Consider the following 27781-nt stretch of genomic DNA (forward strand, 5'->3'; position numbering starts at 1 on the left):
TGTCCTTCCAAGCAATCAAATCCCAAAATGTCTTACTTTTTTGTTTGTGTGAAAATGTCAGCCAGAACTTAATAATAATAATAATAATAATAATAATAATAATAATAATAATAATAATAATAATAATAATAATATATTTATTTCTTAGCCGCACCCTCTCCCGAAGGACTCGGGGCGGCGTACAACAAAACATAGGAAATAAATATATCGACATACATATAACAAAACATATACCAAGACATATATACGACATATACAAAGAGGAGGTGAACTGATAGATAAAAACAAGTAAAAACACAATGTTTAAAAACCCCTAAATAAATTGAATGCAATTAAAATACCCCAAATAAAAAACCCGTCAGGAGCGATATAGTTGGATCAAAGTTGAGCCAGGCCAGCAACTTGAAAAAGGTGGGTCTTGAGCTTTACACGAAAGGAGCGGAGGTCAGAGGTATTCCTAATATCCGGGGGGAGGTCATTCCACAGGGCTGGGCCCGCCACAGAGAAGGCTCTACTCCTAGGCGCCGCCCCTCGACACTGTCTGGTGGACGGCACCTGGAGGAGGCCCTCTCTGTGCGAGCGGATTGGTCGCAGGGATGTATGGGGCAGAATACGATCCCGCAAGTAACTAGGTCCTAAGCCATGGAGCGCTTTAAAGATTGTTATCAAAACCTTGAAACGCACCCGATAGACCACAGGAAGCCAGTGCAGCTCGCGCAGGAATGGTGTCACATGGGAGTACCTAGTACTCCCCATAATTACCCGCGCGGCTGCGTTCTGGACCAACTGTAGCCTCCGGGTGCATTTCAAGGGAAGCCCCATGTAGAGAGCGTTACAGTAGTCCAAGCGAGACGTCACCAGCGCATGAGTGACTGTGCGTAAGGCGTCCCGGTCCAGTAGGGGGCGCAATTGGCGCACCAGGCGAACCTGGTGGAACGCCCCCCTTGCCACGGCTGTCACGTGGTCATCCATGGACAGCCGGGCATCCAGGAGGACGCCCAAATTGCGCGCCCGCTCCACGGGGGCAAGTTGAATGCCCCCGATGGCCAATGATGGAATTAATTGGCTGAACCGGGGAGCCGGTACCCACAGCCACTCCGTCTTGGAGGGGTTGAGTTTGAGTCGGTTGTCATCCATCCAGATCCGTACGGCTTCCACACACTGGGACATCACTTCGATGGCCTCGTTGGGGTGGTTCGGGGTGGAAAAGTACAGCTGAGTATCATCAGCGTACAGATGGTATCCCACCCCGAAACCACGGATGATCTCACCCAGCGGCTTCATATATGTGTTGAACAGGGGTGGCGAGAGGACCGACCCCTGTGGCACCCCACAAGTAAGGGGGCGTAGGGTCGACCTCTCCTCCCCTGCCAACACACGCTGCGTCCGGCCAGAAAGGTAGGAGCCGAACCACCGCAAAACGGTGCCCCGGACCCCCAACCCCTCCAGCCGGCGCAGCAGGATACCATGGTCGATGGTATCAAAAGCTGCCGAGAGGTCTAATAGGACCAGGATAGAGGAACAACCTCTATCTCTGGCCCTCCAGAGATCATCCACCAACGCGACCAAGGCCGTCTCCGTGCTGTGACCGGGGCGGAAGCCGGACTGGCGCGGGTCTAGATAATCATTTTCCTCCAGATGCCGTGGAAACTGGTAGGCCACCACACTCTACAACCTTCGCCAAAAAGGGAAGGTTGGAGACAGGACGATAATTGGCCAGCTCCAAAGGATCCAGGGAAGGCTTCTTGAGCAAGGGTCTCACCACCGCCTCTTTCAAGGCGGCCGGGAGAGACCCCTCGCTCAGCGAGGCATTCACTAGGTCCAGGAGCCAGTCTCGTGTAACCTCCCAGGATGCCAGTACAAGCCAGGAGGGGCACGGGTCCAATAAACATGTGGTGGGTCGCAGTCGTCCACGCATTCTGTCCAAATCCTCGATGGCAACCAAGTCAAACTCCTCCCAGGTCGATTCCTCAAGACTCGCCACGGACGTCTCCATTGGACCACTAACAGGGACCCAATCCTTCCGAATTTGAGCGATTTTATCCTGCAGATATTTCCCAAATTCCTCTGCTCTGCCCTGTAGAGGGGCCTCCCGCGGCCTCTGAAACAAGAGGGAGCGGGACACCCGAAACAGGGCGGCAGGGCGGTTCTCTGCGGATGCAATGAGAGTGGCACAATATTGGCGTTTGGCCACTCTCAATGCCACAAGGTACGTCCTTAAATGGGCTCGTGCCTGTGTTCGATCAAGTTCGGAACGAGAGGATCTCCAACGACTCTCTAGACGTCTCTTGCGGCATTTCATCACCCTCAGCTCCTCGGTAAACCAAGGGGCCAGGGTGGATCGTTGCCGCCGGAGAGGCCGCAAAGGCGCCACCCGGTTCAAGGCCCCGGAAGTCGCATTATTCCACGCGACCACCAGGTCCTCTACCCGGGGGCGGGTCAAGGTTACAGGAGGTGGCCCAAGCTCCGTCTGGAACCTATCTGGTTCCATCAGGCGCCTGGGGCGGAACCATCTAGTGCTTTCCGGTTCCGCCTCCCCGCAGCGGGAGGTAGCACCAGGGAAGTCAAGACGAAGGAGTGAGTGATCTGACCATGACAGGGGAGTGATGGTTAAGTCCCCTCCTCCCAGATCACTCAACCACTGGCCAGAGACAAAAACGAGGTCCAGAGTGTGTCCTCCCTCGTGTGTCGGGCCCTGAATCATTTGAGTCAGGTCCATGGCTGTCATGGAAGCCATGAACTCCCGAACCCCCTCTGATGCTTCTCCCATCGATGGCAGGTTAAAATCCCCCATCACTAAAAGTTTGGGGGTCTCAACCGCCACCGATGCGATCAGCTCGAGGAGTTCAGGCAGGGCCGCTGATGTATAGCGAGGAGCCAGGTATACTATCAGCAGGCCCAACTGTCTCCCAGGGCCCCATTTCACAACAAGGGATTCACATCCGGACGTCTGTGGCGCAGTAGACTCCCTCGGCTCTAAGTCTCTAACTTCCTTGTTGGAACTTTTGCTCTACATTCATTGCTGAAGAATAATTTTAATTTTTAATGATTATTGTCTGATTGCACTTACGTCTATCATTATGAAATGTTTTGAAAGGCTGATGAACTTTAAAGTATCCAGCCTCCCTCCAGTGTTTGACTCAATTCAGTTTGTTTACCATCGAAATCATTCCACAAAGAATGTTATTTCCTCTATTCTCTATCTGAGCTTGGCACACTTAGAGGAAAGAAATATTTATATGTGAATGTTGTTTGTTGACTTTACTTCGGCAATTCATACGATCATTCCTTAACATTTAAAAGATAAACTGGGTCTTTTAGGCTACATTAACCCTTTGCGTAACTAGATTCTTGATTTTCTCACTGATAGGCCCCAGTATGTGTGAGTTGGGACTAATATGTTCGTGAATACAGGTTGCTTTGAGGAAGGGAGAGGAGAGTTGGCTAGAGAATGCTTTTCATGCCAAAAATGGATGCTCCTCTTGGGTGCTATAATATTGCACAGATTCAGGCACCCATCCTCTTTTGCAGAGTCAGCGACTCAGAAACTTTCATTCTTGGTGGAAAAAGTGTTTGCTGACCTCCTGCTCCTCCCTTCCCCCCCAAACTACTTTCCATTTAACTATTTAATGAGACCTTGTCCCACAGCACACTTGCATGCAAATGGGGTGAGACAGACAGAGAGAGAGAGCGCAATCCGTGTGTGTGTGTGTGTGTGTGTGTGTGTGTGTGTGTGTGAGAAAGAGCGATCGGTACAGGGCACCAGGAGCCACTGGTGGTGGAGTATGAAGCAAGGTGGGGGGAAACTCTGCACCACCCTGCCTTGCTTCGTACTCCAGCCTCCCCCTCTTTGGCCATCGCATCAGTGCGTTGGTCAGCCTCCTGTTAGGTTACAGCGGCAAGCAAGGAGAAGAAGTGGTGAAGAACGAAGCAGGGCAGTGGGTGAAGAGCTCCCATACCTGCCCCGCCCAGGCTTACCTGAGGGCCCTTCAGCCAGGCCAAACCCTCACACATACATCGCGCCACGCAGGGTAGCCACATCCCTTCACTAAACTTTCCAGCTCCTTTCACTGCCGCGCATGCAGAACAACTAAAGTAGTCTGTGGGACTACGGTAAAAAAAATAGTTCAGATCTTCCAACTTCTCACGGAAAAAAAAATCACGAGATTGGAAGGTCTGAACTATTTTTTTACCATAGTCCCACAGACTAGTTGCTCTGCATGCAGTGACCGAGAACTGGGCCTGTGTGTGCCCGCGCCCGCTGGGATGACAGGGACTGGGCCCAAGTGACGCAGGCCGGACCCTTACAGTTTCCAGGATGATCATGTGGGCCAGATTTGGCCTCATTGCGATCCAAATCCGGCCCGTGGGCCTTGAGTTTGAGGTAGAAGGTTTGATGAACTGGTGTAATAAAAACAGCCTGATTTTAAATGTAGGGAAAACAAAAGAGATAAATTTCAGAAAAGGCAGACATAGCCATACACCTCTGTATTAACTATTCAACTGTGGAGGTGGTTAGTAGTATCAAGTTTCTGGATATGCAGCTGATGAACAGGTTAGCTTGGACACTCAACAGTGTGACTGGTGAAACAGGTACAGCAGCTTCTGCATTTTCTGTGCCGCATGAGAAGAGCACATCTTCCTTCCCCCATCCTTCCCACTTTCTACAGAGAGATCATTGAAAGCATCCTGTTGTGTTGTATTATTGTGGTTTAGAAATATTACTGTTTGGACAGGAAGGTTGTGCAGAAAGTGGTGAGGAAAGCAGAAAAGATTATTGGAAGTTCACTTTCTTCTACCCAGGACATAGCATATAAATAACTTTTTTAAAGTGATGTGTGACCGGGGTCTGCAGTATTGTTTGAAACACTATGCATCCTCTTTATGACTGTTTTTTTGTTTCCTTTTGGGAGAAGGCTTCATCCAAAACAGAACAACTAGATTTTGTAAAAGCGTTGTACCATATGGTATCAACCTTGTTAACTCTTAAAATCATTTTTCTATCATATATTATAAATGGACTGACACACACACACACAGATTGTGTGTGCTTATGTATATTTATATGTATACCTATATGCAGGTATATGTGCAAGTATGTGTTTATATCTACTGTGTTTTCCCAAAAATAAAACCTACCCTAAAAACAAACCTTACCCCAATTTTCATGCTTGCACCTAATATAATAAACCCTATCCCAAAAAGAAGCCCTAGTTAATCCCCACCCACCATCTGATTGTACAAGGTGGAGCAAGATGCAGGTGTAAAAACCAAGCTGGGGGGGGTAAGTTAACCACTTAACTTAGGACAGCCACAACCAGGCCTCCCACGCTCCGACTCCGGTCACGCTGCTGCCCAACTTCTTCTGCAACTGCTTGTGGCCAGATACTATGTGATGTCGGTGCTGCTGCAAGGCTCATCACACTAGTGCTGCCACTCGTGTGCACAATGGCATAACCCGCCACACAGCCTCCTGTGAGCAGCATCATTGACGTGACAAGCCAAGCGGCACTAGTATGACGAACCATTTGGCATTCTGCAAGTGACAGCACCAGTGTGATGAGCCACATGACATCTGGCTGCGAGCGGTTACAAGTGGCCGCAGAAATCGGGGAGCAGCACAACATGTGTCAGTGCATGGGAGGTGTGGCTGTGGTGGTCCTCAGGTAAACAGGTAAGACATCCTCTGAAAATAAGACCTGGTGCTTATTTTGGGGCTGAAAAGAAAATAAGACTGGATCTTATTTTCAAGGAAACACGGTATCTGTCTATCAGTCTATCTATCTATAATATCTCATCTGTCTATCTATTTATCTAGTGTGTTCACAGAAAAAAAGGGACAATAAAGATAATCTTATATACTTACCGTATTTTTTGGACTATAAGACACACCTTTTTTCCTCAAAAAAGAGGCTGAAAACCTGGGTGCGTCTTATACATCGAATACAGCATTTTTTTGCCTCCTGAAGCCCCGCCCCTTCACCAAAATGGCCATGCATACCCTTATGGAGGCTTTCAGAGAGCTCGTGGGGGCTGGGGAGGGCAGAAATGAACAAAAAACGGGCTGTTTTTGTCGTCCCTCCCCCCAGCAGCACTCTATAAGGCTATGCATGCATTTTTTTGACAAAAAACAGGCTCGTTTTTTGCTCTCCCCCCCGGAGCACTCTGCAATCCCCCCCTCCAAGGCTATTCATGCCTTTTTTTGGAAAGAAAAAACGGGCCCGTTTTCGTGATGAATGCCCCTTCTATTTCATCATCTAAGGAACTTATGAAGATGGGCCTAAGACGGAACCTTGTGGTACCTCACTGCTTACTTCCCTCCCTGTAGATGTAGTAGCATTAAGGACTACAGATTGAGTACAGTTTGTCAGTCAGTTACAAGTCTATCTGGTGGTGATACTGTCTATCCCACATTTTTCTAGTTTACCAAGAAGTAGGCTACTTTGTCGAATGACTTGCTAAGTCTAAGTATTACTATGCCCACAGCATTTCACTGGTCTACTAATTTACCACTTTGTCAAAGAATGAAATAAGATTGGTTTGGCATGATGTTTTGGATTGAAAAGTAAGTTTGTACCAGTGTAATAAAAATTGAAGCCTTGATTATAATTAGAAAACTTGAATTATTTTAGAGGAACAGAAAAAGAGTACTGATTTTTGACTCAGAGCTAATTATTATTTGGGGAGAATGTACAGTGTGCAGTGTCCAATTTTCTGTGAGCCAGAAACACTTTGGCACAAGTGGAAGCCAACCTTTATTGCATTACTTGTGTACATTTTGTTAATAAAACTGCAGTTTAGTAACTTGTGCAAATATTTGAATCTGTTTTTACTCTGTAATAGTTCCAAAGTACAAGTCACAATCACAAAGTTGGTCTTCAACATTTAGTAATTTGTAGTGTCTGTATATGCAGGGTTGTATTTTTTTCTTTGACAAATATTAGATTAATTTCTAGACAAGTGGATTTGGAACTTTAAAATACAGCTTTTCTCATTATTAATTTTAAACTATGGCTTTATAGCCTGCTTGTGCTAAATTGGTTAAACCACGGTCTCCTAGATTAAATATAAAGGAACCTATAATTTCTGGCTTGTTTATCAATTCATGCAAAGAACAGAAGGAATGATGTAACTCAATGCATGAAGCCATTTCAACGTGATCATGGATTCAGCATGCATATTGCTGACTTACTCTTGCCTAATACATAAATATTTGATTTAAAGTTACTTAGAGCCTGTCTCAATTTTGGAGGACTCTTGGCACATGTACAGCAACAAAAACTACACCACAAAACATCAAAAACTAAAAATATACTCTGAGTTTTTGTTGATTTATCATCAGCTTGTGATAAACTGTAGTTAATAATAATACTATTCTATTAAACAATGCATTATTAATTAAATATTATAGTTATTACACATTAAAAATAATTGATCATGAGAAGATCAGTGGTGCAATGGAAGCTACAGTTACTCATCAATAGTAATAAAATAGGAGAGGTTAATATCAAGAGAGGAATCTTTCAAAGAGATTCACTATCACTTCTACGGTCTGCATTGCTTTGCAACAAGTCAGGCCAAGGATATCAAACATAAAAATAAAACTCTGCCAGGCTATCCTATCCATTACAAAACATTACAAAAAATGTGAAGTTCTGTGGAAGGCTTAGTCTTGTGCAAGGATCTCCCTTCATACATATATACTTTTATATTGTATACCTGATTCCCCCTCCAAATAAAGTATTTTGCACTAGTCTCTTATTAAATTTCATTCCATTGTTTTGAGCTCATTTCTCTAATTTGTCAAGTTTCCTTATTATCCCTTCTCCCTTCTGTTTATAGACTCTAGTTTATCACTTTCATCCTCAATTTCCAGATTTAAACCCATTATTTATTTCCTTAACCTCTGAATTTTAATTACTTCTGAAAACTTTTGGGTCTTTACATGTCTTTAAATAAAGGCAGGAAAACCATAGTGCTAAACAGCAACACTAGTAAGAAGAGTCCTGCTGATTTAGGTTATAATCATTTCATCCAGTAGAATGAATAGGGGACTGGTACAGCGAGCTCTCTGGAATTCCTGTTAGGAATTTGTTTAACTCAGTTTGGAGATTCTTGGAACTGAATAAGATTGGGGCAAATCCATAGACATTAGGAGAAGAATTAGTGGGTGGAACAGAAGGCAACAACAAATAGTAAAGAGCTATATTCTAGATATTGTCACTGTGGAGTTGTAGATGGGGCACTGATGCATGCTGAGGAAAGATAGTAAGATTTGAAGTGATGCTATCACTTGTGTGTTTGTCTAGATCAGGGGTCTCCAAACTTGGTAACTTTAAGACTTGTGGACTTCAACTCCCAGCCAGTTTAGAGACCTTGATGTAGATTAATTTAAAGTAGTTTACTATGGCAGCTAAGAAAAAATGAGAAAAGGAATGCTAAATAATTCAACATTTTTAAAAAGAGGTTTTCTTTCAATGCAGATCTTTCTCTACTGAGGTTTATCAATGCAGAGCTAACAAGAGGTTACTTCCTTGAACACAATGAAGCCAAGTACACAGAACGGAGAGAGAGAGTGTATACATGCATGCGAATACCAAGAGAATTGGAAAAGGTAAGTTAATTTCTCAGCATTTTTATGCCTAAGGAATGCTCAGTCTCACTTTATAGAACACATTAACCTTTTTTTGTTAATATAAAGATTGTAAAAATAATTGGTGATGCCAGATTGTTGATTTTTTTTAAAGTATATAACTTAAGAATATTATTCTGACTGCATGTTTTGAGTGTTCAGTCTGGCATTCAATTTGCCTTAAGTCTGATCTGATAACACTATAATTGAATATGTTGGACTGGTTCCAAAGCAGTGATGTATCAGCAGTAGAACTGCATGTGCAGCCAAAATTCATTTGTTGCTTTCTGAGGAGCAGTTCTATGACCAATGAAAAAAAAAATGTGTTCAAGTTTAAAAAGTTGTTGATCTCTTGTGGTGGAAAATGCAGACTTTGTTTCTGGACTGATTTCACTTTAGAATAAATGCTAATAGGAGTCTCTTGAAATTAAACACTGTCCGATGGAAGATAGATGGAAGCATACAAACGTTAAATCAATCTAATAACAACATCCTTATTTTTAAGTTAATTTACATGTTAATCTTAAGTAATAGAACAACACACAGAAAAGTAAAGTAATATGATTAAACATAGAATGGGGTTAATGGAAAAAGAGGAATTAGCACAAAAAAATAGAGGTGCTAAACAGAACTACTTTGAAAATGCAAATAAACCAGGCAGATGGTTAGCGTACATATTGAAAAAAGAGAGAGAATCAAGGAAAATATTGCAATTAATGGATGAGCAAGGGCAAATCTGCCATGGAAATGAAGAGAAGAAAAAAAATACACAAGATTATTATGGGAAATTGTATGAACAAGAGAATATAGAAGAGAGAGGAGCTAAACAATACTTACAGAAAGCAAACTTACCCCAGATACCTAAAGAAACTGAAATGATGCTAGAAAGCAACATAACGATGATGGAGCTAACTGAAGCAATTAAAAAACAAAGCAATGGCAAGGCACCAGGTCCGGATGGACTACCAGTGGAATTCTATAAGACATTGCAGGAATTGTTGTGTCTCCCATTACTAGAAGTTATGAATGAGGTTATGTTAAAGAAGAGGATACCCAAATCGTGGTCAGAAGCATATATTACACTTGTGCCAAAAGAGGAGACTGACCCATTTCAAATTAAGAACTATAGACCTATTTCTTTATTAAATTCAGATTATAAGGTATTTGCTTCAATATTGGCAGAAAGACTCAAAAAATACTTAAATAACTTTATCCATCCTGATCAAAATCGGTTTCTACCAAAGAGACAAATTAAAGATAATATGAGAATAATTCTGGATACTTTGGAATATTATGAGGCACATCCTGAAAAGCAAATGGCTTTGATGTTTTTAGATGCGCAGAAAATCTACAACTATCAATAGGGAGAATATCTACAATCAAAATGAATATATTACCCAGAATTCTACAGGTGAAACTCAAAAAATTAGAATATTGTGCAAAAGTTTATTTATTTCAGTAAATAATACTGAAAGGTGAAACTAATATATGAGATAGACTCATTACATGCAAAGCAAGATAGTTCAAGCCGTGATTTGTCATAATTGTGATGATATGGCTTACAGCTCATGAAAACCCCAAATCCACAATCTCAGAAAATTAGAATATTACATGCAATCAATAAAACAAGGATTGTACATAGAACAATATCGGACCTCTGTAAAGTACAAGCATGCATATGTACTCAGTACTTGGTTTGGGCCCCTTTTGCAGCAATTACTGCCTCAATGCGGCGTGGCATGGAAGCTATCAGTCTGTGGCACTGCTGAGGTGTTATGGAAGACCAGGATACTTCAATAGCAACCTTCAGCTCTTCTGCATTGTTCGGTCTCATGTCTCTCATCTTTCTCTTGGCAATGCCCCATAGATTCTCTATGGGGTTCAGGTCATGCGAGTTTGCTGGCCAATCAAGCACAGTTATCCCACGGTCACTGAACCAGGTTTTGGTGCTTTGGGCAGTGTGGGCAGGTGCCAACTCCTGCTGGAAAATGAAGTCAGCATCCCCAGTGACCAAGACCTCACTCAGTCAAGAGACTCTTCTCCACCCTGACCTCCAGTGGCTCACGTTGATCACCTGGACATTGATCGGCAGGCTCTGATTGCAGTCAGTTTGTCTTCTCGCGTGGTTGACACAATCAGGGGATCACGTCGTTCCTTTGACCAACTGCATATACGACGCTACCTGGAAGGCCTTTTAGTACTGGTGCTCCGGCAGGCACATCATTGCATCACAAGCATCAACCCATCAGGTGTTAGAATTTCTTCAGGAGGGGTTGGACAAGGGCCTGTTGCCCAATACTCTCTGGAGACAGGTAGCCGCGCTCTCTTCAGTCTTGATTGCGGTGAGTTCGCATCATTGGCACATCATCCCTTGATTCACCATTTTCTATGAGGGGCTACTAACTTCTGCCCTCCTGTCATTCATCACTATCCGACATGGGACTTGTCCAAGATGCTACTTGCCCTTACGGGACCTCTGTTTGAACCTTTGAGGGACACTTGTCTTCGTTACCTTTCTCTCAAGGTGTCGTGGCTATCACCTCTGCCAGGAGGATTTCGGAACTAGCAGCCCTGTCAGTGAGAAAGGACTTGTGCATTTTCCATCCTGATAGGGTCATTTTGCGACTTGGCCCATCATTTGTTCTCAAAGTCATTACCAAGTTCCACAGGGCTTAAGTTGGTTGTTCCTAACTTTTGTCCATTCCCGGACACTCCCCAACACGAATGCACCTGAGCTGAGAAACTTAGATAGCTTCATAATGGCCCTTCATCGGTGTTTCGCACATCCTTAAGCCAAGTACAAAGCAAGGTACCACATCAAAACCATGTGTCAAGGACACAGGGTGGTGGCCAAATACACCGAGGAATTCTATGACATGGTGTGCTGACTCAGCAGCTGTCTGGAGGACATCCTTATCAGCTGTTTCAAAGATGAGCTGAATGATGACCTGTACCAGGGGTGGGGAACTGTGGCTCTTTTGCGACTTGTGGACTTCAACTCCCAGAATTCCAGAACCAACATAGCTGCCTCAGGAATTCTGGGAGTTGAAGTCCACAAGTCGCAAAAGAGCCACAGTTCCCCACCCCTGACCTGTACAATGCCTGCGTTTTGAGGGGAGTCCCTGCCACCCTCCCTTATTGGTATGTCCTGACTGAAGAGGTAGAGATCGATCAAGCATGTTATAAGTATCTCTTGACTCAGCTCTCATCACAAGGCTCGCATGAGGAATAAACTGACTGGGATAAGCCTGATTAGCCTGTTGACAAGGTCCACAGCTCGCTGGGCACCCCCCCCCCCCCCTTTGAATATATTTTTATTATTTTTACATTTAAAACAATGCAGTACCGTGAAGTCGAAGTGACCTACATTCACATTATATATAACTAGTCTCAACCATTAACTATTAGCCTACTTAGTACATTGTCTATCCTGCCCAATCACAATATATACAGTTTGTTCCAGTCTTGTCACCTTGTCTTATACCAATCATAAAATCTGTTCCAGACTTCAAAATATTCTGATTTCCCTTTATTTTTAAGTTCAAGAGTGAGCCTATCTGCTTCCGCACAGGCCAACACTTGATTATATCTAGCTCTGATGGTGTAATTCCTTTTTTCCAATACTGCGCATGATTTATGCGTGCCACAGTTAGTGGATTCTAGGGCCACGGCCAATTTTATGGATTATGACTTTGCCATGCAGTGGTCCATTCTGCAGCAGCTGTAACCTTGCAGGTATTGGTGGAGAAAATTGATGGTTGGCCACTTGGGTCAGGACCAGTGGTCACATCAACAAGACCCCTTTGCATGCGTTTTGGGATGCATGTGGAGGAGTTGGCATTTTACATGGTTGCTTCGCCACACTTCCCATTGGTGCTTGGGTTGGAGTGGTTGCAGGCCCATAATCTGTAGGCCATTTGGTGATCCAAAGTGGTGCAGTTCACCAGCCCGAAGTGTGCTGCTCATCCCCTATGACATCATGCTGTACAACATCCTCATCTGTTCGTCCTTTGCGCAGAAGCACTGGGACCATGTCCGGCAGGTTTGCAGTACTTGCAAGTGAACCACCTCCTCGCCAAATGGGAGAAATACCAGTTCACACAGACCACCATTGACTTCTTGGGCTACCACATCTCACCAGAGGGTGGGAAGATGGATCCGGAGAAAGTGGAGGCACTGCAGCAATGGCAACCCCTGCAGTGGGTGAAGAATGTGCAGTATCTGTTGTGGTTCGCCAATTATTATTGGACCTTCACTCCCCGTTTTGCCACCCTGACCACTTTGCTCAAGAAAAGAGTAAAGTTTCAATGGGGGCCGAGGAGCAAGGGGTGTTCAAAGCCATCAAGGCCACCTTTGCCTCCGAGCCCATTCTCAAGCATCCTGATCCATTGTGGCTGTTTGTAATGGAGATGTAGTGGAGATGGATGCATTGGATGTAGCCATTAGTGCTGTGCTCCTCCATGCCTATGCTCCTACTATTCCAGGAAGCTGTCGGCAGCGGAAAGGAATTAAATGATCTGGGACAAGGAGCTGTTGGTGGTCAAGGTCACCTTTGAGAATGGCAACACCACTTGGAGAGAGCCCGCCATCAAGTTGAGGTTCGAACTGATGATCAGAATCTGGAGCATCTATGGACAGCCAGGACACTGAATTAGTGATAGATGCGATGGGCATTGTTTTATGCTCGGTTCAACTTCAGGGTGACGTACATTCCTAGCGGGTGGAATCAAAGGGTGGACACCCTGTCCCATAAGACCGAGTTCACCCTGAAGGAGAACAAGTTACCACCTATAATGGTGATCTCTGGAACGGTTCATGGCTACTGAGGAGCCTGTGGACCTAAGGGCCAGTATTCGGGAGGCGCAATGACAGGATCCAATTGTGGAGACTCGTCATGAGTTGACTAGCAATGGGAGGACTGTGATGTGTGTGAATGCTTGGGGAGTATGGGAGATCACAGGTGCATGCGTGGGGGGAGGGGGAAGAGCGTGAATTCAGGGGGAGGGGTGAAGCACAGCTCCACGGTGCCCCGTTTTTGGTGTTTACCCACCCCTACCCACCCCTGCGCATGCATGCATGACTCTTGTTTTGGTGCTACCAGGTCTCCCTGTGAAGCCTCCTGGCACCCAAAACGGGGATGGCTTTGGCTCTCTCCTAACAGGAGAAGATCAGCATTCAACCTTGACTTGAAGTGGGGAGCCACTCTGGATTTTCATTCCCCCAAGAGTTTGCCCCACTCAAAGGGGTGGGGGGGGGAGGCCAAAAAGAGACTGCCAAAGCCATCCCCAAGCTATTAAGCTGAAATATTCCAAGCGCTATGAATCACAAGCTTCCTTTGGCTACTTGGGAAAGAGATTGGGAGTTCTCCCTCCAATTCCATTGCAGGAGATGTGGCCAGATGGGTGGTCTCTTTCAGCTGCTGCCAGGTGAGGATAACTCTTTAAAAAGCCCATTTGCCTCTTCTTCCCACCCCCGAGTGGGAATCGCCTAGAAAGGGGCCAGGAAAGTGGCAGCGCTTGGCTGCGACGCGTTTGCAAGCTGCCTGAAGTTGAGCCGGCCATCTGGCAATGCAGGTCCAGAGAAGAGCAAGAAGGAGGGGGGTTGTTTTCCAGAAAGTTGTGCACCCTGTGCACTATTACTGCGGAGCTCAAATAACTGCATTCATGCATGAGCCCACAAACGCGTACACCTCTACTTCGCTCTTAAAGGCAGAGGAAATGGGCAAGAAAAGCTGATCGTGGCCCGTCTTAATGGCCTTCCCCAGCCTCCAGGACTGGCCCATGTTCCTCCCCAACCTCCTCATTGTCTGATTCTGCTGCCAGCTCTGCTGGCCGCTGGTGGGCCACAACAGGATGATTAGGGAATTGGAGACTAAAACATATGAAGAACGGTTACAGGAACTAGGCATGACTAGTCTAGTGAAGGGAAGGACTAGGGGAGACATGATAGCAGTCTTCCAATATTTGAGGGTCACAGAGACGAAGGGGTCACACTGTTTTCCAAGGCACCTGAAGGCCAGACAAGGAATAATGGTTGGAAACTGAACAAGGAGGTTTAACCTAGAAATAAGGAGAAATTTTCTGACAGAACAATGGAACAGCTTGCCTTTGGAAGTTGTGGGAGCTTTATCACTGGAGGCTTTCAAGAAGAGATTGGGCTGCCATTTGTCAGAAATGGTCTCCTGGTTGGGTGGAGGGTTGGCCTAGATGACCTACAAGGTCCTTTCCAACTCTGTTAATCTAATCTAATCTAATCTAATCACTTCATCTACTGAGTGAAGATTAGGGTCACTGAAACCATAAAAATCTGCAAAGATCAGGTGCCTGGCTTACAAAGAGTTTTTGCTAAATGTGTTCCAACTTCTTTTTTACACTAAAGCAGTAATGGCTAACCTTTTTGGTGTCGAGTACAATGTGCACGCAACCACCACGTGGGTGCCATATGTGCTCCGCATGTTTGTGTGCGCCCTGTGCATGCACATATGCTCCCACATGTGCCCCACCCCGTGTGTGCGCCCCACCCCCTGCATGTGCACCCCGCCCCATGCATATGCACGTGTGCCCCTTGCATGTGTGTGTGATCCCCCAGCTCCACACATGCACATGACCCCCTGTGTGCACCCTGTCCCCATGCATGCATCCCACACTCCCCCACATGCATTCCTCTGGCCCCTGCACATGCATGTGTGGCCTCTGTGTGTGGCAGAGACCCCAAAACCAGTTGGCCATTGGGAGGCATGCATGCATTCGTGGAGCTGAGCTAGGGCGACAGCTTGTGTGCCCGCAGAGAGGGCTCTGTGGCATGCGTGCCATAGTTTCGCCATCGTGGCTCTAAACAAATAGTACCTTGCTAAATGAGAACGTCCCTATCCCTTGTCTGGTGTAAAATTGGAACTTCCTCTTTGGAGAGGTGCCCCTTCCTTGCTTCTAATTAAATTGTGGGAAATCTACTGGTTTTGCCAGGCCTTGAATAGAATTTTGTATTTATATATAATTGTATGTAAATTGTCCTGTTTTATGAAGGTGGTTATGATTATAGTCATATCCGTTCTACATGTAATTAATTCAGTATGAAACTCGATTGAACCTTGAATCTCTCTCTCTTTCTTTCCTCTGTAGTTGATGATTTTTGGGATCTTTTTGTGCCTGGATGCTTTCCTTTATGTATTCACCCTGCTCCCATTGAGAGTTTTTCTGGCAATGTTCAGGTTCGTCACATTGCCTTGTAGTAGTTTGCGGTAAGTTTCTTATTCTTCTTGCTATGTAAAAACAATGTTTAATTGTTTATATACCTTTGTCTTAAGAGTATGTTAGAAGAGTCTTAACATTTCCAATTGTTTCAGTGGTTCACATGGCTGAGTTCTGTATAACTGCTGAGGACATTTATAGAACTTTAAAAGTGGTGAATGAAGCATTAACCTCCATAAGTACCTTTTCTTGCAAATTATGGTATAATTAAATTGCAATTCATTTGGCACTGTAACCTACTGATTTTTCTATCAAGAGCCGGGGTTCATATCACATGCATTTTTCACAATTGTAGTGACCTATACGTCCATTAAAGTAAATCAAATATAAATAAATGTATCCTTAAGATGTCTCTGGTGACATGGCTTTTCTAATGGGAACACAAAATCTTTTTATAACACTGAAATAGAGCTTTATAATATGAAAACTATATTCAAGACTTCCAAAATAAATGAACATCTATCTCAGATATTCTCTAAAACTAAAAGCGTGAATACTGCAAACCGAAATATGTTAAATGCAAGATTCTTCATAGTGTTGTGAGATAGCATCCAGAAATGGGTTAACTCCGTCTGTCATCTAATTGCAAACTGTGACGACATGCCTCCTCTGCTGCACTGACTCGGGGAGCGGCTAAATTGTGCACCAAATATAGAGGAGAGGCACAGCGAGAGCTGAGTCCCAAACTGTCAGGATGACTCATGCCATGTGGAAGTCCCCAATTGCAGCCCTTAGCGTCATTAAACCAAGAGATTGCTGAGCCACCGTCCAGATCCCAGGCATACCGCTTTGCAGCCCTCAAGGCTGAAACCCAGGACATCTCCATTTGCAGAGAAGAGGCTGCATGACCCTTGGGATCAAGTCCTACAAGAAAGAGGAAAGCCTCTGAGCCCCATACAAGGGAATATTCCAAAAGGTCCTCTAAGGTCACACAGTGAATCAAAAGCCGCCGCCAGAGGGCCCTGGATTGCGAATTTGTGAAGGCCCAGAGAGAGAGACGCAGAGGAGAGCCAGAGATCAGAGGGCTCCTGGGCAGGTCAGCCCCCACCCTTTTGCCTTGCAGTCATTGGAACTGCCTCGCCCTCGTGATAGTCCACAGCCAGCCGCATGGTCTCCAGACAGCACTCTCTTCTCAGAACCAGCATTGGAGAGAGAGGTGGTTCCAGCTCCCAGGCTCTTCCTGGATGTAGTGCAAAGGCAGTGGACCTCCCCTGGGCCAGGACCCTATCCCAACAGTTAGGACAAGCATTTATATAACATGGGCTCAGATCTATCCAAGGCCTTAGAGGTCCCCATAGTTGATACCCCTGTGGCTGCATTGTCAACATCATCAGTCATGGCTGGTTCCTCAGAGGAAGCCCTTTGACCGGAGGACAAGACAACTGAACAAACCTTAGTAAAAGGTCACCAGGCTGCCGCCTGGGTTGTAAAAGCTTCCACAGCAGCCTCCTTCTTCAGTAGAGCTTCATTGCTGTGGTTGAAGCAGTTACAAGAAAGGATCCCTCCAGGTGACTCTAGGTCACATCAAGATATCAATAAATTGAAGGCCACAATGGAATTCTCAGTGGATGCCACACTGAACGCAGCACGTTTCACATCCAAGTCCATTGCCTCGTCGGTAGCAACCTATGGTTCCTCCAGTGGCAAGCGGATGCCAGACATAAGTGGAAATTGGCCTCCACCCCCTTCACAGGGGAAAAATTGTTTGGGGACTCCCTGGAACCAATTCTGGTTGAGCCCAGGGACAAGCCCAAGATCTTCCCACTTCCCTACTTTCGCTGCTTGCCCTTTTGAGGGTCGGACAGTGGATTTACCCTTCCCCAGCCTCAGAGACAATTCCCACCCAGACAGCAGCAACAGATCAGGTAGGAATGGACAGTGTTTCCCATCGAAGAGGTCCTCCAGGAATGGGGGAGATCACCCCTTTTGGCTTCAGAAGTAACTGCCTAATGAACCTTCCCATTGGGGGGTCGACTGCCTTCTTTGCCACCAAATGGGAGAAGGTCACCACGAATGCCTGGGTCGGGAAGACAGTAAAATTAAGCATCTCCCTGGAGTTCCTCTCCACCACCACCACCCGAGCTTATTCAGGTATCTTGTATCAAAGGACCGGGCAAAGCGGCTCCTCGTGGAATCGGCAATTCAGCATCTACTGGATATTCAGGCAATCCAGCCGGTTCCAGAGGAGCAGCAGGGTTGGGGATTTTATTCCCTCCTGTTTATCGTTCAAAAGGCCTGGGGGAGGTGGGGTTCAAAGGCAATTCTAGACCTCAAACGTTTGAACTGTCACATTGTCTACCGACAATTCAAGATGCACTCGCTCCAGACCATCTTGGAGAGTGTCAGAAGGGGCAACTTCCTCATGTTGGTGGACCTCACAGAAGTATATCTGCATGGGCCCATCTTCCCCACCCACAGATAGTATCTCCGTTTCTACTATGCGGGGAAACACTACCAATACACGGCCTGTATGGAGAATGGGCATTGGTCTTACCTTACTGTTCTCTGGAAGGTAGAGATAGCATCCAGCCCCACCCTGTTGGTGTCTGGTCCTGGGTCCGGAAGGAGACATTTCTTCATCACAACACATCGGTCTGCTGTGACGCCTTTGTCAAAAAGCTGGAAGGAGCTAGCAGAGGAGACATGTCGTCACAGTTTGCAGATTCAGCCCAATTAGATGACAGATGGAGTTAACCCATTCCTGGATGCTATCTCCCCCTCCCAGAGAACGGGTTTATCAGGTAAGACCAATGCCCAATCTGTGGCTGAGGACTTGTAATTTTCAAATCATAGTTTGATTTATCAATGTATACAATATAGGTTATTCTGAAATGGATTTTTATTTAGGGTTGATCTCCTCTAAGATTGAACGATTTGCTCGCCTTTCAGTCCAAGGGATTCGCAGGAGTCTTCTCCAGCATCAATGTCCAAAGGCCTCAATTGTTTGGTGCTCAGCCTTCCTTATGATCCAACTTTCACAGCCATACATCACAACTGGGAAAACCATAGCCTTGACTATACGCACTTTTGTTGGCAGGGTGATATCTCTGCTTTTTAGTATGCTGTCTAGATTTGCCATAGCTTTCCTCCCCAGGAGCATCTTTGTAAATCTCTCCGAAGAGGGACATAGTTATTTTGGAACAGTTTTATCTTTGTATTTGTCAACATAACCCCCAAGTATTTCACCTTTTTCATGACCATAAAACCCACCTTTTTAGTCAATATATTACTGTCCTGAGATGACATATTCTTGATCAACATTGTTGTTTTCTGTTTGTTTATTTTAAAACCCACTAAAGCCCCAAACTCATCAAATATTATATATTATTTTTTGGATCTTGCAAGAATATAACCAGATCATCAGCAAACTCCCTCAATTTATAAACTTCTTTTTTGGTGCTTATCCCCCTTATTTTACCATATTTCCTAATACCTCTATTCAAAACTTCCAATACCAAGATGAACAGCAGAGGGGACAAGGGACATCCTTGTCTTATACCTTTTGAATTTCACACAAGTTAGTTAAATCACCATTAATGACAATTTTTGCTTTCTGTGACATGTAAACCGCATTAATTCCTTGAATAATGTTCTCTCCAACGTCCATTTCTTCCAGCACTTTAAATATAAACACACAATTTAAGTTGTCAAAGGCCTTCTCTGCGCCTAAAAATATTAAGGCTGCCTGCTTCTCATTATGATATTTAGTAATATTCAAAACAGTCCTCACGTTGTCTCTTAGCTATCTTTTCAGCCGAAAGCTCAATTGGTCTTCATGTATATATACCTGTAGAATCTTCTTAAGTCTTTTTGTCAAAATGACAGCAAAGAGTTTGTAATCCTTGTTTAATAATGAGATTGGTCTATAGTTCTTTGTTTTTGTAACATCTTGACCCTCCTTTGGTAACAAGGTAACAACACAATGTTGGCTTCTTTCCACATCTGGGGCATCTTTCGCCCATGTAGTATATCATTCATTGTACCTTTAGTGCTTGGAGAAGTTCATCCTCAAAGCACTTATAATATTGGCTTGTAAGGCCATCTGAGACTGGGGCTTTATCTAATTTCATTTTTTTAATGGCTTTTCATATTTCAAAGGCAGTTATTGGGTGATTCATAAGTTGTCTCTGGGTATGTGATAGTTTAGGCAGCTGTTGTCTTAAAAGATATTCATCTATTTTTGACATATCTAACTCCTGTCTTTTATGTAAGTTTGAATAGAAGTTAGGAAAGGATTTCTTAATGAGTTCATTATCTGTTATTACCTTGCTACTTTTACAGATTTTCTCAATCATTGTCTTTTTGCTTTTTGCTTTCCTTTCTTAGTTTATATGCCAACCATCTCCCTGGTTTATTTGCAAACTCAAAGTGTCTTTGTTTTGCATAGTTCAATTTAGTTTCTGTTTCCTGTACAGTTAACTTAGACCTGTGGTGGCGAACCTATGGCACATGTGCTAGAGGTGGCACACAGAGCCCTTTCTGTGGGCATGCACGCTGGCCACCTGGTACTGTTACGCACTTCTGTTTTTTACTGATTAAAATATGTAACTCTGGGCAGAAATTTCTAAACTAGGGATATCAAACTTGATTTCATTGAGGGGCACATCAGGGTTGCGTTCGACATCGGGGGGGGCATGGGCGGGTGTGTGTGGCCAGCTCAACCTCACTCAGGTCGGGGGCACCTGTGATGGCCAGTGGGGCCTGGGGAGATCCATTTTCTCCAGTGGAGGAAGGCGAGACCAGGGAGAACGCCAAACCCTTGTTCTCCAGAGGAATTTTGCTGACCCTGTCAGGCCATGCAGAGGACAGCCGGATTGGGGCACAGGCTGTCCAGAGCCCTAGGCAGCGGAGGGCAAGCACCCAGCCTGGCCCTTGAACTCACAGGGCACAGGGACCCCACAGCCAAGCCCAGTTCAGCTCCACTTCCCCAAGGGGGTGTCCGGCTGCGCTTACCTCCAACTCGAGGCTTGCTTGTTTGCTGTCCTTAGCCAGGTTGCTCCTATTGTCTTCGGGAGGGCAAAGTGTGTGGGTCAGAGGGAGGCCAATTCACTCTCCACACAAGGAGACCCGGCTTTGTAATGTAAGCGTCCTCAGTGAAAGGATGGAGACCACTAGCAGAGCTCAGGAGGAGGAGACAATTGGATGGCGAAAGGGCAGCAGGGCTGCTAGTGGTCAAGTGCTAGGACTACCTTCCTCCCTCCCTCCCTCCCTCCCTCCCTCCCTTCCTCCCTTCCTTTCTTTTTCCTTCCATCTTCATTCTTCTTTCTTTTTCCTTCCTTGCCCTCTTCCCATATTTTCTTCTTTTTCTTTTTTTCCTCCCTTTCTTCTTTCCTATCCCTTCTTGGAAGCTCAAATGCAAAATGCAGAGAAGAGACACCCTCCCTTCGGGAAAGAGCTGGGAAGCGTTTCAACAGCAGGTCAAGCCAGGTCTTATTCAGATCACATCCCAGCATGGTTTGGAAGGGAGAAGGTACAGCTACTATTCCCTTTGCTCGAGTTTGCACGGCGGTGGTGAAAGATTGCAGGATTTAATTTTATTTCCCTTACAAAACATGCTGGGATGGCACCAGCAGCAGATAGAGGAACAGGCCACCCGCTCCGTATCCAGCAGCTGCTGGAAACACATTTCGGGAAAGAGCCGAGTCCTACTTTTTGCTTTTGATGCTCTCGCCACTCGCTTGCAGCAACTGGCACTAGTGACTGCCCGTGCTGTTGCTGGACTCGTGGGAGCTCTTCACCATCCTGGCAGCGCTGCTCTTGGCCACCTTGCTGGGCTTCTCCTGCCTGGCGCAGGATAAGCCAGCCAGGATCTACGACTTCCTGAGTGACCCCACCACAACTGCCAACCTGCCAGGTCCCTTTGTCAACAGCCACCGGTGGAGCCAAGCCACTTCATCTGCTGCCGCCTTAGCGCTGCTGAGCACCTTCCTGCAGGTCTACTCGGTCCTGCAAGCTCCAGGCTACGAGCTGAGCCAGGGCTCTTCAGGCCCTTGCGGGCACTAGCTATGCTAACTGTGCAAGGTGGTGCAAGGCTCCACCAGCAGCAGGGGCACGCTCTGGAAGTCATAGATCTGGGACCACTCGCCCTGCACCAGGCAGGAGCAGCCCAGCAGGACAGCCAAAAGCAGTGCTGCCAGGAGGGTGAAGTGCCCCCGCGAAGCCAGAGCAGCACAGTCAGCTATTTGGCGACCAGTCAGCAGAAGGCTAGCAAGCAGGGCAGGCGAAGGCCAGGGCGCAGAGAACTTTGGTCATTGCGGCCGCAGGCAAGCAGATGGTGGGACAGAGAGGGTGGGGCCGATGGGCTTGCTGCCTCCTGTACCTGAACAATAATAAGACCTCCCTGAAAATAAAGCCAAGCCCTTATTTAAAATAAGGCCCTGTCTTATTTTCGGGGAAACACACTATTAACATTTAAGGTTGCTGAGCACACTATTTTTGATGTGCATAGAGGAAGAACATTTCAAATATAATCCACTTTATTTGCTTGATATTTTTAATTTTTATCAACCACCCAGTGTTGTTTGGTAAATTGGTAGCCATATAAAAGAACAAGTAAATAAATCAACATTGTATAGATTACCTATCACGGGGCTCATGAGAAAAAATGAATGTATGAATTGTCTTTTGCCAGCAATTGTTGAGTGCCTCTAATCAACATACAGAAGGTGCTGCCAAGGCTTTGAGCACAATTCAGATTCATTGTTTGAGTAACTGTAAAAGTTCAGTGATTTCTTATCCCTCCGCATCCCTAGATTTTAGAAATTGGGATGGAATAAGATTTTATGTTGTTGAGGGATGTGGTCCCAACCCATCCTTTAGTGGCACAGCTCAAAATACCTTTTTGATATTGTCAATATTTCATAAATGTTTCAGATTTGGTTTTCTTGTTCATTGCTCAATTCATTATGGAATACTCTGTATGCTTGTTTAATAATAATAAAAGTTTGACGCTTTATAGTTTTCTTGAACTGTCCATGTGTTTAACCAACATTGTGATAGAAAAGGGCATTATTCCATCACGTAAGGGGGACTGTTTAAAACAACTGCAGTGTTCAGAAATGAGGTACAAAAGAAGCTAAATCTGTTAATGGTGGCTGCTCTATCTTACTTTCTCTGTGGATATTCTCTTTGGACTGAGCTGCTTGAAAAATACTCCTTTAGGCACAGCATCATATTCTATTCTATATGGAAATTAAAGTGCTCCTCCCTTCATTCTATTTTTTCCCCAAGACCTCAATAGAGAGATTAAGTACCCTATAGCATTTTCCTTTTATTTGAGCCTTATTCAGATCAGGTGCTATATGTTATTTCACTCTTAAATATTCCAAAAACCTAAACAGCCTTTCCTAGTTCAATGATGATTCTTATTTATAACAATATGAAAGTTGTAATTTTTACATCCTTATTTCTATATTCTGTTTCCCAAATGTATCTATAAACAGAGAGACAGTTTTATGCTTTTTTCAATTAATCTCTTTGTATGCTTTGGTTTATAATTTATTGGGGAAATAAGCACAAATTTGAGAGTTTCTGAGTTTTTTAGGGTAGCCAGATACACATAGTCCTTTTTTAGTGGTTTCTTTGTATAGTGACTGTTGTAGTTAAGACAGAAAGCTGAATCAATATTGTAAGAACAGTTGTATTTTAATTATCTCACTTAATGATTGAGTTGCTGGTCCCAATTATAATTGCTATAAGAGGACTACCTATATATTTCTATCATTTGGCTAGCATATGGTTGCTAAAAGTTATTTCTGTTTGCACTGGTATTTGAAGTTTTTGTTAAGAAATTCTTTCCGGTGTACTTTGATGCCTAAGAATGTATGGCTATGTCCCAGAAGAATCAGAGGGGAGAATTAGGCTCCCAGCACTACCAACCTCTGCAAGCCAGATGTTGTTTCCAATAACAGACTTGGTCTGGCAAAAAAAAAAGCATTATAAAAAGAAGTGCTACCCATAGTCATACTTTATTTAATTACTAAAGTAAAACTGCTGCCTTAAATCAGCCTTTGGAAAAAAGTTGATGTCTGCACAAGGCAACATTTTTGTCAAAGCATTATTTATTATTGGACATACTAATGTCCTGCTCTGGGCAATGGGATTAATGTAATATACCATATTTTTGCTAGATTTAAGTTTATTACTTTCCTTAAATCAATTCTATAGTAGTAGAACAACTTTTGCTTTAATTAAGTCTGATTAATTCTGCTATTTAAATTTAAAATATTTAAATTTCTTAAATATTTTTCTTTTCCTTCATTAAAGTTATTTACATGTGTGCCAAGATTAAACATTAGTTTGGTCAGATTACTATCATCCCATAATGACTATACTCCAATATTTCGATTAGTTTTACCTTCTTGGTGATGTCTGTATACTATTACTTAGAGCAGCATTGTATATATTTGTAAACAAGCATAATGTTTTCTTAAGTAGAGGCATTTCCTTTTTAGGGTAGATAGCACATATCTCACAAATAAGTTCACTCCGTATCAGACTTTTGCTTTACTTGTATTTTGCTGGAGTTCGTTATAAATTGAGACAGAATGATTGGTTCCTTTCATCTGGAATACAAATCCTTTTGCTCTTGCAATTTGTCTGCTGCGTGAGGGAAATGAAAGAGGCCCAAATCACTTTCCCTCTTTTTCATATGGGTAAGATACGTAGTGTAGCTACATCCTTCTCTCTCTCTCTCTCTCTCTCTCTCTCTCTCCCCTCTCTCTTTCCCTCTCCCCCCCCTCTTGTTTCTTGTAAATCAGATTGTGGGGAGAGCACTTTCACTTCCTTTATAGGATGGAATGTGATGTCACATAGAGCATCTTCATGGTGAGTATAGAACACGGCTTTTATTCTATGCTAACAGCTGAACAGAGTCTAGGCAGTTTTCATTTGTAGGTTTGACTGTTAGAAATACAAGAATTCAGACAAAAAGGGCAATGGTGGCACAGTAGTTAGAATGCAGTATTGTAGGCTAACTCTACAATCCCACTGCGAGGAGTTTTATCCTGACCAGCTGAAGATCGATTCAGCCTTCAATCTTTCCAACTCAGTAAAATGAGGACCCAGATTGTTGGGGGCAATATGTTGACTCTAAACCACTTACAGAGGGCTGTAAAGCACTATGAAGTGTTCTAAGTGCTATTGCTATTAAGCAACATACCATATTTTTTGGAGTATAAAACACACCTTTTTCCCTCAAAAAAGTGGCTGAAAATTTGGATGCGTCTTATACACTGAATACAGCATTTTTCCTCCCTAAACCCTGCCTCCTTCACCAAAATGGCCGTGCATAGCCTTTAGGAGCCTTGCAGAGTGTTCCTGGGGGCTTGGGAGGGCAGAAATGAGTGGAAAATGGGCCATTTTTTGCTCAATTTTGCCCCCCCCCCCAGCCGCCAAGAGCAGTCTATAAGCTGCCTAAAAGCTATGCATGCCCCTTTTTGACATAAATGGGCCAGTTTTTGTGAAAAACGGGCACTTTTTTGCTCATTTTTGCTCCCCCCCAGAGCACTCTGCAAGCCTCCTAAAGGATATTCATGCCCTTTTTGGGGGGGGGGAAATGGGCCCGTTTTTGTGAAAAACGAGCCATTTTGGGGAGGTCTGCAGAGTGCAAAACCTTTTTTTTATATTTGCCTCTTCAAAACCTTGGTGCATCTTATACTCCTGTGCGTCTTATACTCCGAAAACACGGTACTTGAATTTCTGCAATTTCCTGGTTCCTACATAGTCAAGACCCTTCAGAGAAATTAATTTGTTTGCAATAACTCCTTAGAGCCTCCTTTGAAAAGTACTGAGAAAGTTTAGGAAATAATTGTTATGTTTCATTTAAGATTATTGTTGTTCTGCCAATTTCTGGGGGAAATTTGTAATTCTTGGGTTTGTTTTAAGTACTGTGTTTCCCTGGAAATTAGGCTGGGTCTTATTTTCTTTGGGTCCCAAAATAAGAACTAGGGCTTATTTTCAGGGGGTGTCTTATTTTTTCCCATGTACGGGAGACCCACCTCTGCTTGCTTGCAGTGGGGCAGGAGGCAGCGCAGTGTGTAAATACTGCTCTGCGAGACAGGGGGGAAGTGGAGCTGCTCCATGCATCCTGCACCGGCTTACCTCAGGGCCCCTGCAGCCAGGCCACCCACACCCTGACATCTGCCTCGCCTTGTGGCCACAGCACCAGCAGCCCCGTTCAGTGGACCCCCGCGTGTCTGCCAGCCCATTTCTTCTTGTTCTGCAATGGAGCAGGAGGCCAAGCAATGCACTAATGCCGAGGCAAGATGTGTGAAGTTGCCCCATGCACCCCGTCACCTTCTTCGGATGAGTTTTTAACCATGTTGAGGAAATGAGAATTTGCTAGGTTGACTGTAATGTAAAAAAATAAAATCGGGTTTTGTTTATTATAGTTACAGTATTAGTTTTCCGGTCACTTAAAATAATAGGCAGTAAAAATTGTGGATAAGGTTTGGGGAATACTGTACTGTTGTCTTGTAGCAAAATAATAATTACATGCTTCTTTAAATAGGACTGCTTTTTTGCAGCCTTCCTTGCTTTCAAAAGAGCCACATTTAAAGTGGAATGGGCCAGCAAAACTGACAGTTTTTGCAGCTTGAAATGGGAATCTGTAGAGATTTTGTTAAAGCAGCATTGCTTTTCTTGACATAAACACTAAAAATCTAATTCAGAATTACATTGAACTCAAATGTAAAAAAACAGATGTTTGGAGATGAACTTTTTTTCAAACCTTGTCTTCTACTCTGCACACATCGAACAAAGTCATTTGATTTAGATGGCATTCCTTAACTTCATTTTGAAAAGTGTTTCTAAAACTAGAAACAAATTTTCTTTTGTCCTTTTGTATCCTTTTAATTTCATTTAGCCCTTCATCTTCTCTGATGCCAGCGTTGGCATTTCATTTCAGATTTGCATGAAACGGAATGTTTCCATTACACTTTGCAAACTCTGATTTAATTTCATCTTTTAAGCCAAGATAATTCTGGCTTTTTTGTTGTGTTCATGACAGGAAGCCAGAATTTTTTTTTTGGATCATACTTAATGAGAAACATGGGTCAGATTAGATTAACAGAGTTGGAAGGGATCTTGGAGGTCATCTAGTCCAACCCTCCGCCCAAGCAAGAGGCCCTACACCAGTGGTGGGTTCCTATTGGTTTGGACCGGTTTGGCCGAACCGGTAGTGATTTGGCAGTCTGGGTCGCTGGAACCAGCAGCAGCCCAGATCTGCCACGTCCCCAAACTGGCTCCCTGGGAAGTGGCAACACCATTTTGTTTTTCAGTTCTGTGCATGCAGAACAATTTTAATTGCACTGCGCATGCGCGCAAACCGGCAGTAGTGTCTGCCGGAACCCACCCCTGTCCTACACCATTTCTGACAAATGGCAGTCCAATCTCTTCTCGGAAGCCTCCCATAACTTCCAGAGGCAAGCTGTCCAATTGGTCGATTGTTCTCACTGTCAGAAAATCTCTCCTTATTTCTAGGTTGAATCTCTCCTAGGTCAGTTTCCTGAGGAAGCTTTGCAGATTAATGGGAAAGTTAACCCACTTTGTATGAAAATGTACAATAAGGCTAATGGTTATGTGCAGAATAATAAAAGATGATAGGTATTAAATGAGAGGTATCATTTATTTATTTGTTAAATTTATTTGCTGCATACCTTGCCTTGGGAATACTCTAGGTTCTTAGAGTAATAAGGAAGAAAATGAAAGTAGTGTAAACAGAACAGAAGCAAAATAATAGAACGATAAAATAATCAAGGAAAAATAATGCAATGAGAATACATCAATATGATAACCAAAAAATGGGCTGGTAGAGAACAGGGCGGGTGCGGTGACATCTGCTATCAATACAACAACCACCTCCAGCATGGTTACCTGTTGTAATAATGAGCTGGCAGTTTTT

At 44.2% G+C, this 27781-nt stretch overlaps 1 protein-coding gene across 1 annotated transcript in view; it reads left to right on the forward strand.

Annotated features, from left to right (window-relative positions):
- Positions 1–27781, forward strand: part of TAPT1 (transmembrane anterior posterior transformation 1) — a gene marked incomplete at its 5' end in the record, with an annotated part of 72900 nt that overhangs the window by 1666 nt on the left and 43453 nt on the right. Inside the window, 2 exons of the mRNA XM_081959417.1 lie at positions 8484–8614; positions 15751–15869. Of these exons, the coding sequence (XP_081815543.1) occupies positions 8484–8614; positions 15751–15869 (250 nt within the window). The remainder of the gene's footprint in view (positions 1–8483; positions 8615–15750; positions 15870–27781) is intronic.

Source organism: Natrix helvetica (assembly GCF_964273705.1).
Source record: "Natrix helvetica genome assembly, chromosome: 7".
NCBI lineage: Eukaryota > Metazoa > Chordata > Lepidosauria > Squamata > Natricidae > Natrix > Natrix helvetica.